A 14,631-nucleotide genomic window follows, 5' to 3' on the forward strand; every position below is an offset into this window, starting at 1 on the left:
TCAGCTGGTAAGAGAGGTGTTAGGCACTCTCTGCTGGCTGCTACAGACTGTGTACTATCGTGTGGTGGAAGGGAGGGGCAGCAAAGGTCTCCTGGCTGGTGCTTCCAGCTGAAGGAACAGATTGACCCAAAGGGAATGAGAAGAAGCTTAGAAACATTGACAATGAAGAGAATATGTACAGCAGAAAAAATAACAAGTGAATCATATCTGGAAGGGCCTTTCTGGATAACCAATGCTGAAGCTTCCTTGTCCAAATATATTGTTGTAGTATCTCCCCACAGCTGCTCTCACCCTCCAGTGAAGAATTAACCCACCTTGCTACTGTCCGCACAACCAGCAACAGTGCATGCACGCAGTTGATATGAATATTCCTGATATGGTTGAATACCACCAGTGTCTGTGAAACTCAGTTCCTTTCCTCTGAAACGCTCAATCCCATTTCGGAGAATAATGTAATGAATGATGATACCTTGTCATAAGGGGAGAGAGGGAAATAATGTTTTTGGATTAAATATATACCAGGAATTCATGTGACAAACTATTTTCACAAAATATTATAAGGAAAGAGTCGTGCCTGGCAGCAGCTTGCAATCAGGAATAGTACTAAATTGTGGGCAGGGTGTGAGGGAGAGAAGGAAAGTCAAAACAGGTACAAATCCAACTAGAAAGTCTTTGTGACTTTAGGTGAAATTAAGGACAACCTAGCCTTGTTCAAACATAACATGAAACTATGGCTTAGAGCAGGCTTCCTCAACCTCAGCCCTCCAGATGTTCTGAGACTACAATTCCCAACATCCCTGACCACTGGTCCTGCTAGCTAGGGATCATGGGAGTTGTAGGCCAAAAACATCTGGAGGGCCAAGGTTGAGGAAGCCTGGCTTAGTGTTACATGAACAAGATGGGGTCATGCACTCCTTCCATCCTTTTCTTCCTTCAGTATGGCTGTAAGGAGAAGGAACGATTTTGCTGCAGTTCAGAGCTACAGCCAAACCTGGACATACTGTGGTTGGTCTTGAGTACAGTTTACTGAAACAAGCCGGCTTCAAACCATGGTTTATGAAGATGGTTTGTTTCAATAAGCAAGGGATGAGCCAAAGTGTGAAGTCGGGACAAAATACTTAATTACATTGTAATATATCACTCATATAACACTAAATCACCATTTAACATTGAATTGAATGAGGCTTGTGTGAAAGCCTTGTCAATTTGAACATGGGGCATTCAAAAGAGAGGTTTCCTGTGAGCAAGTCTGAAAGCAGACCAAATCTAAAAATGCCTCTTGCATCAAATCATGTGGGTTCAAACATACTTTTTCTGATGTAGCACATGGCGATATTGAACAGTATCATTAGTTGCTGCAGGGTTGCCATAAGTTTGGTATTTGGTACTTGCAAACAGCATTTGGGCGGGAAGCGCTGGCAGCCCATGTCAGAAGTGCAGTTTTTGGCAAATTTCCTTTAAAAATAGCTCAAAACCTCAGGTTTTTTAAAATGCATTGGGGGGCGGGGGGAGCTCAACAACTTTTTTGAAATATGTCAACCCTATTGTACAAACTATTCACTTTAAATTATCAATCTGCAAGTCATGACAATAAGTGTGTAAAGCATTATTGGAGTGTCCTGCAGAAGTTATGTGTGATAAATCTTTACCATATCAACCTGACACTTCTCTGCTGAGGGCTGTCTGGCTACTAATGGAAGACATATATGAAATGCAGGTTTAATCTCTCTGGAATCATGACAAATACATGGGTGATGAACTTAAGCAAAGTATGTATTATTCTATAGCAAGCCCATTGGGCACAAAAGCACTGAGGGAAAGGTGTGGATCAGTGACAGAGCATCTGCCTTGCATACAGAAGGTCTCATGTTCAAACTCAGGCATCTCCAGGTAGGGCTGGGAGAGACCCCTGTTCGAAAGTCTGGAGAGCCACTACCCATAGGTGAAGGCAATGCTAAGCTGGTGGACCAATGGTCTAAATTGGTATATGGGCAGCTTTCTATGTTCAACTCTGCATCAGATCATACAATAGTTTTTATCAGAATACCATTTGGTTGTCGAGGTTCTTTCCAGCTTAGAAATATTATGTCTTCACGGTTATCTACTTTGGTCCACTGGGGTGGACTTACACCTTCAGGCACATCTTGTTTAGTAGTAGCTCTGCCAATTTCACTTAACCCTCTTCCGTATTTGTTCCATGTGGCCACCCTGTACTCATATGTGACATGAGGTTCTAGTTTCAGATCTATAAAGAGAAAACATTGTCAAAAGACGACAATCAACTTGGACATTTACATGCAAATGTTGCCAACAAAGTAGATGAGACATGGTTTACCTGTGAATGAATATTGAGTTGGACCTCCAGTGTAGACCGTCTCCTCCAAAGTTGGGCATATGCCTCCATCTCCGTTCTTCTCTGTATTATCCCAGTAACTCTTTATCCAAGCACATATGTGAGCATGTTTGTCGAAGTCACATCGCCCACAGTATGCTGTTGCTTCCATGGATATAGGGCACAGAGTGCTAGCTTTGCATTCTTCTTTTACCTACAAAACCAGTTCCCAAGCTTTTTAGTCCATGTAAAAATGATCTAATCCAACACATACACCTTGCTTTCTCTTACACACATTCAAAGGCACCCCACGATACTAATTCTCATGCAGCCTTTCAGAGTCAAGCAAGGGCCTTATTTTATGTTCCCAGGCTTTTTAGTAATTTAAATTTTGCCGCATGTTTTCCACAGCTTTTATGATATTGTGGCTATTAGTTAGAATGGGTTGCTTCCACAGTTTGTCTTCCACACATGGAAATACTCCTTACATCCCAGTGGAGAAATCCTGCTAGTGCGGGAGTGTCATATTTTCACAATTATCCCCCCCATCCCCACCCCACTTACCTTGCAGCCCCAGGCAGCATCTCTCTAATTGTTCTGGAGCAGGTGGCAGAGGGAGATGCAAGGGGAGAGAGGAAAGTGGCAAAAGTCACCTTACCTCCTCTAGCAGTATAAATGAAGTCTGAATCCAACCCTATGGTTTTTGTATTTACATTTTAATTACGGTATTCTTTTGCAAATTGCCAAGGGAATGTTATTATTCAGGGGTATAAAAGTATTGATAAAACATAAATAAATTACTATTCTGGTTTCTAGATCACTGTAGTCCACACTCACCCCCCATGTGCATCCATCACAATCTGAATCCTTATTTTTTTTAGAACTGAAGATTCCTCCTTCACATTGTGACCAGTGAGAATACAAGGGAAGCACATGCATTTTCCTAAAATGATACTGATCCACAGATCTTGTTCAAAATTGTTTTTTTTAACCCAAAAGAATTAGCACATGATATTCTGCTGTTGTGTGGAAAGCAAGGCACCCAAAATACAGCAATCCTGTTGCACAGTTCTAACATATAAGTCTGTGTGGAGCCCCTCTCCCATTTTCCCAGTCATGCAGGGCTATGATTCTTAAATTGTAGTCAATGGGGCATTTTTAGCTTGTCTCGAAGACTGAGACAAAAACAGAGAACTACTGAAATAATTGAATCAATACTGAATCGCAGTGTTTCATCTCATAACACAGAGCATACCCATAACTATAGTGTCTACTCAGCACCTACCAGTGCTTGACCCTTCTTGTTCATTCCACACATCCAGCTGCATCAACTTAATGCCAACTTGTTCCTGTCTCTGCCAAATAACTCTTGGAACAGTAGTTTTGGGAAGGAGTTCACTAATGAACACAGGAAGCTTCCTTGTACAGACTCAGACCATTGGCCATCTAGTTCAGCATTGTCTACAATGACTGGCAGGCAGCTCTACCTGGCAAAGTCAAGGACTGAACCTGGGAACTTTTGGACTACCATTGGACTGCAGCAAATGAAACTGAGCTTTAATTTGGAAGCCTTCTCAGTGGCCTCCTATGTAGCAGCCATCACATAAAATAAAATTAGGGATCTGCAAAAATAGGATAGTAGTCTACGATGCACCAGAGTTTAAGACTATACAAAGTAGGGCCAGCAGGAATTAAGAACTGGCAACACAACTGAAGGTAGTTACACACACACACAACCCAGCCCAGTTGGAATACTAACTTTCAGCCCTTGGACTAATCTGAAGTGCTGAGCAACACATCACAAGAAGCAGCTAATCATTATTAATTCCTTTAGAATTCACTGCAATAACATCAATCATGGCAAACTCATTCGGTATTAATATGGATGTAATGTGAAAATGAATAATGCACACAGGAGTTTTTATATTCCTATTTTACAAAAATAGTTATGAACAATGTATTTCTCTTTCCATTGTCAAATCAGAACCACCAAGAGGTTTTCTATCAATTACCTTCATCATCATTCCAGCTGAAATCCTGTCAGAGCAAACATATTTCAAAGGATTATATCCAAGTCCATTACAACATTCCTCGCTCTTTGGAATAAGTTCAGCCTCACAGCATTTTAATGGCACTTGGTCATTCTCTTTAATGTGGGCTTTAGACTCACCACTGGAAGCTGAGCAGCATATGGTACTTGACATATTCACATATTCATGTCCACAACAGAACATTCCTGCAACAATAAAACATTATATATGAATGCGAAAAGGGGAGAAAGTGGGGGAAAGTACAGAGAATGCTATAAAATACAACATAAAAATGTCTGAATGAGGCAGCTACTGATACAAGGGAAAAGGTAACTAAAGTGGTACTTAATTTTGAATTTAAGATGACTAAACTGGTAAAGCCTTTGTTCAGAAGCTAATTCCAGTGATAAGGAAAGACGTGGGCCTCTGCTTGCAGATACACTACAGAAAGAAGCTGTTAACATCTGCAGTGCACAACTACTTATGCCACATGGTGTGAACGTTTGACATTTCAAAACAAAATGTAGTGACGACTGGCCCCTAAACCAGTTTCTTCACTCCTGTCGAAAAAACAAGAAAATAGGTTTTGTTCTAGAAATGAGTGAATTGTGACAAATTGCTGTGAACCTGCTTCCACGTTAATAAACAATCTGATGGTGAGAAAGAAAGAGAAATAAGAGAGGAGAGAAGCTGGTGATAGGAGGACAGCAAAGATTTAGAGGTCAAGAGCATCTGATGGGAAAGGGGTCCTAGGTCAACTGCAGAGCACATGCAGAAGTTTAATCTCAGGTTCAAAAGAATCAGGTAGCAGGTGATAGGAAGCAGCTCTGTCTGTCTGAGACTGGAGAGTCGCTGCCCATTGGAGCACGTAGATAATACTGGACTAGATGGCAAAATAATTTTAATCGGAATACGCAGCTTCCAGTTCCCAAAGCCTTGCTAGAAAAAGAATGGTACCTGTGGGATACCCCACCCCCCACCCCATCTGTCTGTCCCTCTCCAAAGTAGACAGGAGTCAGGGGTCTGAATGAAGTTTGTGCCAGGGTGCTGTCTGTGTCTCTACTACAGCAGAGACTTCTTGGAGTGATACCATCTGGCTTCCCTGGGGCAGCTGTGTAATCATATTCCATAAGATGAAGCAGGATACTATCAAGAAATAAATCCTGGAATGTTAGTGCATGTTTAGTAACCTCTGAACAGCAAACTGGATGAGCATACATTTCATAGAGAGGCTTCTCTTAAGATAATTATACTGCAAGGACCACCCTAGCTGGGGCTATAGCACAGGGTATAATTTAGCTCAATGCGAATAACTGAAGAATTTTTGCTCATAGGGCTAGTTACGTTCAAATAACTGGGGGTCTGTAGGATAGTAAATGGTTTCATGTCTGGGTCAAATTTTTAAAGTAGAACTGTTCAATCTTACAAACATGCAGTGCTAGGCAGAGATGATTTATTTATGAGAGGACCAAATCCATCCTCCTATTCTGCCCGTCAGTTGGATTCTATTATGAAAGTTTAATATTAAACATGAAGCACTCGGTATTGCGCTGACAATGGTGACAGCAGGGTGTTGTGTAAGTGAATTGTTCCAGACTTATCCTCCCTTTTCAGCCTCTGCCTTACGATACAGTTCTGTGGATCCAACGGCTTTGTGTAGTAGGATAATATCACACCCCCCGATGGGTTATCAAGACCAACACAGCAGCAGAGTCCGAACAATATTATTGGATGCAGCATACATTCCACCCACCCTAGCACATGCCACAGGACACAGCAGTGTCTGTTTGCAGCAATCATTGAGTCTCATATGTTCAGAGGCTAGGCCTAACCATGTGATAATGAGTTGAAGTATAATGTTACCTTCCTGTCCCCCAGCCAAGATTGTGGTTGCATCACATATTGTTTTGAATAGTGGTGTGTGTGTGTGTGTGGTTGTTGTTTTTTTTAAAGCAAATGCAAATGTTTTAGCTCAGAGCCACTATTGGCAAGCAAAGTAAAATGTTGATGATTAACCACTTTTATTCTAGGGGAGAAAAAGAAAGACACATTCTTTCACCAAGAGTCTCATCTTTGTTTCACTGAATTAAATTTTTCAGCCAAGATTTCACTCACATAACAAGAAGTGACTCCCTTTCTAGTTTCTTTGGTAAACCATTACTTCTTTAATTATTATCAACCTTGTTCCAGCGTGATAAATTGCTAATTACTTAATACCCTAATCAGCGTTCATTCTTTGCACAGATAAACTGTGACAGCGCCATTAATTTAAATAGTAATTTCACTTAATGGCCAGAACGGCACACCAGATTTTTATGCAGCATTTTCTGAAGACTGCATCCATCACTGCAATATTCTGACATAAAGATGTCTGACGTGCACTAACTCACTTAGGGAGAGCAGATGTTGCCGAGCAGAGTTTGGTAGTAATTCCCATAGTGCATCACTTCAGCATGAATGAGCTGCAAATTCAGAAATAGACATTCCTCTGAAACCTCACTGTATAGCCTTTGACCTCAGCCTAATTTATCACATGTAGCACTTGACTTTTGAACCTTGACACTGAGAATGTACAGTTTAAAACATGCCTACAGTGGGGCAGTAGGTGGGAAGGGAAGGGAAAATAGGCCCATATATTATTGATGGATTGATTTACCTTTCAAATACATCACCTCAATCAACTGCTTAAAGAGGGAGAATTGCCTTCCAACAAATTGTGCGTATATAGACACACACACACACAAACAAACAAATAAATATGAATTTGCCAAAAATTAGAAAATAGAAGCATTTTCTGGAGGCATATGCAATGCTAAAATAAGCAGAAGGGAAAGAAACACACAAACCACATTAAGACACTCCTTTACCTGCCAAGAATTATTTAATATCCCTGTAAAAATTCTCAGAAAGGTCCATGTACTGTAGTACTAACCCAGCAAAACAGCAACATGATTGAACTTTGAAGAAGAAAATAAAGATTAAGGTGGCACACTTACATTGAATGCTGTAGGCTTTCCTTGCAAGTAAGCTTGCACAAGGTTGTGCTGCATGAGGCCAACAGCACTCTCTTCACATTTACTCAGAAGTAAGTCTCACTGTGGGAACGCGGGCGGCACTGTGGGTTAAACCACAGAGCCTAGGACTTGCCGATCAGAAGGTCGACAGTTCGAATCCCCATGACAGGGTGAGCTCCCGTTGCTCAGTCCCTGCTCCTGCCAACCTAGAAGTTCGAAAGCACATCAAAGTGCAAGTAGATAAATAGGTACCACTCTGGTGGGAAGGTAAACGGTGTTTCCGTGTGCTGCTCTGGTTCGCCAGAAGCAGCTTAGTCATGCTGGCCACATGACCCGGAAGCTGTACGCCGGCTCTCTCGGCCAAGAAAGCGAGATGAGGGCCACAACCCCAGAGTTGGCCACGACTGGACCTAACGGTCAGGGGTCCCTTTACCTTTAAGTCTCACTGTGTTCAATATGGCTTACTTACAGGAAAGTATGTTTAGGGTTGTAGGCTTAGTGTTTCATAACCAAATCAGAGAATCAGTCTTCATTGCGAATGACTACTTGAACTATTTCCGTCAACCAGAATATTATGGCTGGTCACTGTAACTGAATGTTTTATTTTGACATTATAAAGGGTGTTACTTAGGAAAGGAGAGAGTAAAAAATAACAATGACATTGCTTCTTGTTGTTATGGCTTCCAGTAAACATGGGAACATTTTGGATGGACTCTAAACAAACACAACCATGCATGGATGTTAATTCCTTGAGAGAATTCTGAACAATATGCAGTAATATAACCACCAAAAGAAACCAGTAGACGTCTCTGTCTGTGGTAGAAGCCTCTGCGCTAGAAACAGAGGAAATCAGTGTTCGAAACTCCCATTGTTCTAGGCACATTTTGTGACAGGGAATTTCTTTAGCGCGAGCAGTTTCTGAGTTCTGGGTGCAGTACTGCGCCTAAGATTTCAGATTAAAACTACAGGGTGGAAGGAAAGGAGGACCACTTCTAGCTACTCTCTGAAGACTGGGGAAGAGATCCTCTTAAGAATATTTGGGGGGGGGGGAGGTGTAGGACTAGACCACGTGAAAAATGAACATAATATTGTAGCTGCAGTTCATTCATTCTCAGCTTTGTATTCTAGTTATTAAAAAATTGTGCCTAGACGTTCTGTTGTTGCACCCATAAACCTAGGTTTAAGGTGCCATTTAGCTCCTAGCTTTCATATCTGTTTCTAACACTGGAGGAAATAAAAGAAAACAAAGGTACAAAATAGGAAATCATACATTTCCAATTATACATGGGAACAAAGCTTTTCTTTGTGTCTCAAAGAAGCAGAATAGCTCACAATGAATTATACCGGCCCAACCTGCTTTCCAAACCCAGGTCTTCAGTTAGACTTTGCATATTCAGAGGGTCATATTAAATACACAGTTAATACTATGTGTGAGAAGAGTCATTTGTTTTATGACAATCTGATGCTGTTTTTATTACATTTGTTCAATCACATACATTTTTAATGTGAACCACCTTCCTTGTCCTAAAAAGCTGAGTAAAAATATTTCAAAAATAAATAAATTTGAGACAGAAGATGTTTGTACTCAGTAGATATACATATTAAAGAGAGAGGATTTTTCATTTGCATTGAATTTTGATTTGTTTCTGGAAACAATTCAGGGTGCAAATTATTATTACTTATAAAGCCCTAAGTGGTTTAGGATGAGGTTATCTGAAGGATTGCTTCTTTCTGAATGAACCTTCCTGTGCGCTTCAACTAACTTTTCCATGTTCTGCCACCTTCAGAGGTATGGTTTGTAGAGCCACAAGGGTGGGTCTCCTCAGCACCCAGATTATGGAACTCCATCCTGAAAGAGGTTTGGTTGACACTCTCCCCTTTTGAGTTTTAGATTGGTAGCAAAGACTTTGGCCACACATGCTGTGGCACAGCATTTTTTAAACAGTTGTTTTATGTCCCTCTCTTGGTACTGCTTTGATCACTGATGTTGATTGCTGTTTTTATTTGTTTTACTGTTTCAAATGTAATTGTTGTGTGTTTTTGCTTTAGAAAGGCATGCTGGGGTAGAAATCTCGGGGGCCAAAAGGCAGAGTTGACATTTTCTAAAATAGATAAGCATGCAATGGGCCAAAGTGGAAAATTTAAAGTTAGATTGTGTTAAGATTAATTATAGAACAAAAAATTTGAGAAAGATGGAAAGGATTTGCTGAAATAGCTATGAACTAGAATACAAAAAAGGGAGGTGTGAGGAGGTCAATGAAACAAGTAAATGAAAAGTAAGGATATGGAAACATTGGATGTGTTTTTAAATATATTTTTTTAAATTTTTCTGTTCTTTTTGTTGCTTTAATGCACTGTTTTTCTCTGTTTTTCTTTTTACTTTTGATGTATTGATTGTTAAATTTTTTAATGTTTTTTGTTGTCTTTTTTACTTTCTCTTTTTTTCTGTAATTATTAAATTTCTAATAAAAATTATTATTTTATATATATATATATATATATATATATATATATATATATAGAAAGGCATGCTGGGGTAGAAATCTTGGGGGCCAAAAGGCAGAGTTGACATTTTCTAAAACAGATAAGCATGCAACTTAGCGAATCTCTGATTAAAAGGTTTATTGCTTTTAGTCTACCTGTACATGCTAAAAAGCCACTACTGTGCCTTTAAAAAGCAAATTCATGTTGAAAAGTTAATGCACAATATGCAAAGCCTGAACAAGCTAAAAAAGGAAAACATTTTTAAACCTTTTCCATCTACAAATGCATGAATTTGAGAAAAGCAGTTTAAGAACACATATATCTATCTATATACACAATGAAATGAAGAACACGACTTTCATCCCAAGGTACCTGTATTACACTCCTACACAACTCATCTGCCCAGAGAGAGTAGTAAAAACATAAATGCTACCCCAGCAGTTCTCTTCCAACAGCATCTGTTAATTCACTCCATTTATAAAATACATATTGACAAAGACAACTGAACTGGGACCAGGGAGATTTGATTTGGTGTGAGAAAGTCAATTCAATGTGATTTTGTTAAAGGGCTCCTGCAGGCAAATAAAAAGAGTTTAAGTAATAAAGTACATAAAGAGATGCTTTACGAGCCAGCCCTTTCTTGTGGCAGCCACACAATGTGCTGCTATAGAAAGGGACTTGGTTCAGGAGAAACATGAGGATAATGTGTTATTCCTGCATTGCTCGGAGCTGAGGTTTCAAATGCGGGTGGGGTAGGCACTGATCACAACAATGTTGATCAGTCATTAATTTATAAGGGAAGGGAATGTAGGGGAGACAACTACTTTTATTTAATTGTCATTTATTTGTTACACAGCTGCCAGCTTCTTTTATCCTTGTGGCAGCCCTGTAAAGTAGGCTAGATATCCAGTTCCATGGCAGCTTAAAGCTCACAGGGAAAGCTGGTAGCATTCCATCAAGCAGTGAACACACAGAAACAGGACCTTGGACAGCTACAAGATTGTCTGTGCAGGTAGTTAGAGCCAAGTCTTATGTAGGGTAACCAGATCTTCTTTTTTAAACAGATTTTACTGAAGTTTGAAAAAGAATACAAAGGTTAATATCAAATATCCAATACCTTTTGAAATCAAAGATTAAAAATTAATCAAAATAAATACACAAATCAAAAAGAGAACTTTCAATTCTTTATCCGTCAGCTATATATAGAAAATTGTTCAAAGCATACACTCCAAGATAACACGCAACAATTCAGCTTTCTATAAACAAATTATATAACTATATTTTCTTCAATCCTCAAACCATATCATAAGTTCCTTTTCCTTTTTCACGCAAAAAGTCTATAATATGTTTAGTAAATATCCACAATGGTGTTTTTTTTCTGATTAAACACATCTCAGCTAAGTCCAATAATTTTGACAACCATTCCTCCATGGAAGGTAATGATGAATTTTTCCATCTTTATGCATATAAAAGTCTGGCTTCTGTGATCATGTATTGAGGGTAACCAATCTAAAGTGTGGTGGGCTCTAATTCTCTAGAGAGGTTGGCTGGCTGGTTAATGGGCTCTCATCTAATTTTTTTAGCTATTTATTTATTTATTAAATTTATATCCTGCCCTTTCTCCCAAAGGAGCCCAGAGCAGCAAACACATTAATGTGAAAACATCTAAAAACAATTCCAATACAGATGCAAACTGGGAAAGATAAGGCTATAAATGGCTGCTATCCATGATGGACAAGTTCTGCCTCTATGGTCAAAGGCTACAGTATGCTTCTGCATACCACTTGCTGGAAATCACAGGTGTGGTGAGTGTTGTTGCACGTCACAGATCCCACACTCGTATCTGCTTGGCCCTGTGAAAACAAGGCTATTATGCTATTACGTATATATCAAGCATTTGCTTCACGTAGGACATAACTGCACTATTTTAATTCAGAATTTGAGTGCAGATTATCACACTGAATGTATATAGGGGAGCAGTGGGTCCACACCCAGACTGTATTATTCAGCCATGAAACTCACTGGGTGATTTTGGGCCAGTCTCTTTATCTTTTACTAACCTAACCTACCACATTTACAGGTTGGGAAAGAAAAATGTTACTAGGAAATACAATAATAAACGCACAGAGAGAGGCTTAGTGATAAAGCAGGTTCAAATCCCAACATCCTTAATAATCTCCATCAGTGGGAATAAATGGAAGGTAGAAGTGTAGCAAGTGGGTGCAATCTTGTTCCTCTCCGTTTGCTTTCAGTGAAACGCCAGAAATACATAAGTGAAGAAAAGTGAAGAAATGTGCTGCCCCAGTTGGAGTACATAGCATTGACCTAGGTCAAGCAACCCCAACCTGGTACTTTTCAGATGTTTTGGGCTACAACTCCCACCATCCCTGAAAACTGACTATTTTGGCCGGTGCCTGAAACATCTGGAGGGCACCAAGTTGGGGGAGGCTGCCCTAAAATGAGCAATTGTCTAACTCAGTGAAAGGCAGCTGAAACGGATTTTGCTACACGTGTGGTGCCTATGGAGTCCTTTACACTGAGGCAGGCCTCAAGCTAGAAGCAGAAAGCAGTAACTTAAAAGCACACTTCTGTCTTGTTTTTAATGTTGCCCATTATTCTCGCCAACCTCTTTTGAACAATTTAGTTCCACAGGGGCAGAGCACAAAGTGTCTTCTAAAAGCAGTTCAGTATCCAGGTCTCTTTTCTTCTGTTAGATGGAATACAGTGGTACCTCGGGTTACATACGCTTCAGGTTACATACACCTCAGCTTACAGACTCTGATAACCCAGAAATAGTGCTTCAGGTTAAGAACTTTGCTTCAGAATAAGAACAGAAATCGTGCTCCGGCGGCGCGGCGGCAGCAGGAGGCCCCATTAACTAAAGTGGTGCTTCAGGTTAAGAACAGTTTCAGGTTAAGAACGGACCTCCGGAATGAATTAAGTACTTGACCCAAGGTACTACTGCAATCATTTTGGAACGCCTAACCTTTCTTAAGTTTTTAATAGTTAAAAAAAAGAGAACAGAGTATATTTCTGCAACAATTGAAGAAAGTACCTGCAGTAGGTAGATGGATTACCCCCTTTTCTTCATCACCACAACAGATCAGGTCTTTGCTTACTATTTGTCCCCCACAACACTGCTGACTGAAGCCATCATGGAGAGATCCACCGCAACATATCTGGTTCCCTGATGTGGAATAAGGAATTCCCCGGCAGCAGGAATCCCCAATCCCAACAGAGGCCCAATTTTGTTCTTCATCTGGGCAGCATACTTCTCCTGTAGATTTAAACATAGTATGGAAATCTACATAATCAATTCCATTATTTGTTGATGTTGGCAGTAGCAGTAGTAGATTAATATTATTTGCGCATCAGCATCAATGTACATAGAATGGTATGGTTTAGCATAAGCAAAGGGATTCTTAAGCTTTCAATCTAACATTTGACAGGGTAGCAGATAACAAAGGAAAGGAAGGACAAAAAAGGCAAAGAATGGATGGGTGCAAATACAGTTATCTGCACATTAGACTATTTCAGTGAAGGGTGAAAATGTCCTTGCATGTTAAGCTTTTAGCTAAAAGTGTAAAACATTAGAAGGAAACACCTATAATATCATTCTTGCCCAACAGGTTTGCAGTCTGAGTATCACAAGTAGGTTAACTGTGAAGGAAAAGGACAGGGCTGGTGGACAAGTTAACAAAGATGAGAGAAAAAAGGGCTAGGAGAAAAGGAAAAGGGATTGGTGTGGCTGATAGAGGAAGGCTTTTCTGTCAAAAGAGATGGGCTGTGCCCGTATATGTTGTTGTTTAGTCGTTCAGTCGTGTCCGACTCTTCGTGACCCCATGGACCAGAGCACGCCAGGCACTCCTGTCTTCCACTGCCACCCACAGTTTGGTCAGACTCATGTTTGTAGCTTCGCAAACACTGTCTAACCATCTCGTCTTCTGTCGTCCCCTTCTCCTTGTGCCCTCCATCTGTGCCCGTATATATAACTTCACAGTTGCTATGTGAACCATGTGCCACATTTTGCCTGAGAGCATTTTTGCAATATCTCCCATGTTGAAGAACCTCAGATACTATAGCTAGGGGAGACCCTGGATTTCTGGGATTTTGTAAACTTTTTAATAATAATAATAATAATTTATTATTTATACCCCACCCATCTGGCTGAGTTTCCCCAGCCACTCTGGGCGGCTTCCAATCAAGTGTTAAAAACTATACAGCATTTAAAAAGTAAAATCCTTTTTATTTGATATTACTATGGTTTTCAAATGGTGTTAATTCTACCATAGATTAAAGCCCCTCAAAGTAGGTTTCCAAGTTGTACTAGATTGGGCATGTACAAGCTAGTGATACTACTAGTGTTGAAATGAATCATTGCTATAATACTGCACAGGGCGCCTAATTATAACTGCTCTATTTCTCCATTTCTGAAAATTCTTTGTTGTTGTTTAGTCATTTAGTCCTGTCTGACTCTTTGTGACCCCATGGACCAGAGCATGCCAGGCACTCCTGTCTTCGAAAATTCTTTAGGTAGTCATTTCCAGAAAAATACAATTGTACACACATCCAAAGTCATGCATGCTGTAGTCCACATGTGAAACAGCTATCTTTCACTTAAGTTTCCTCTTCAGAAGTACTCTCCATTATATTTGAATCTTCTTCAAGTTTAATATGCCACTTGGAGTTCTATTAGGGGAGTTTTGAAAAGGGAACTGTCCAAAACCACTAGTGTGTGCATGCAATCTGAGGCATAAGTCACCTTGCTGGA

The 14,631-nt window shown here is 40.0% G+C and overlaps 1 protein-coding gene across 5 annotated transcripts in view; it reads right to left on the reverse strand.

Moving 5' to 3' along the window:
* Positions 1-14,631, reverse strand: part of USH2A (usherin) — a 418,893-nt gene that overhangs the window by 93,895 nt on the left and 310,367 nt on the right. For all 5 annotated transcript variants that reach the window (XM_083433263.1, XM_083433262.1, XM_083433261.1 and 2 more), the window contains exons 50-54: positions 12,916-13,137; positions 4,345-4,568; positions 2,336-2,546; positions 2,048-2,245; positions 315-469 (exon numbers count right to left, since the gene is read on the reverse strand). In XM_083433263.1, the coding sequence (XP_083289389.1) occupies positions 315-469; positions 2,048-2,245; positions 2,336-2,546; positions 4,345-4,568; positions 12,916-13,137 (1,010 nt within the window). The remainder of the gene's footprint in view (positions 1-314; positions 470-2,047; positions 2,246-2,335; positions 2,547-4,344; positions 4,569-12,915; positions 13,138-14,631) is intronic.

This window comes from Podarcis tiliguerta (genome assembly GCF_965153285.1).
Source record: "Podarcis tiliguerta genome assembly, chromosome: 3".
Taxonomy (NCBI): Eukaryota; Metazoa; Chordata; class Lepidosauria; order Squamata; family Lacertidae; genus Podarcis; species Podarcis tiliguerta.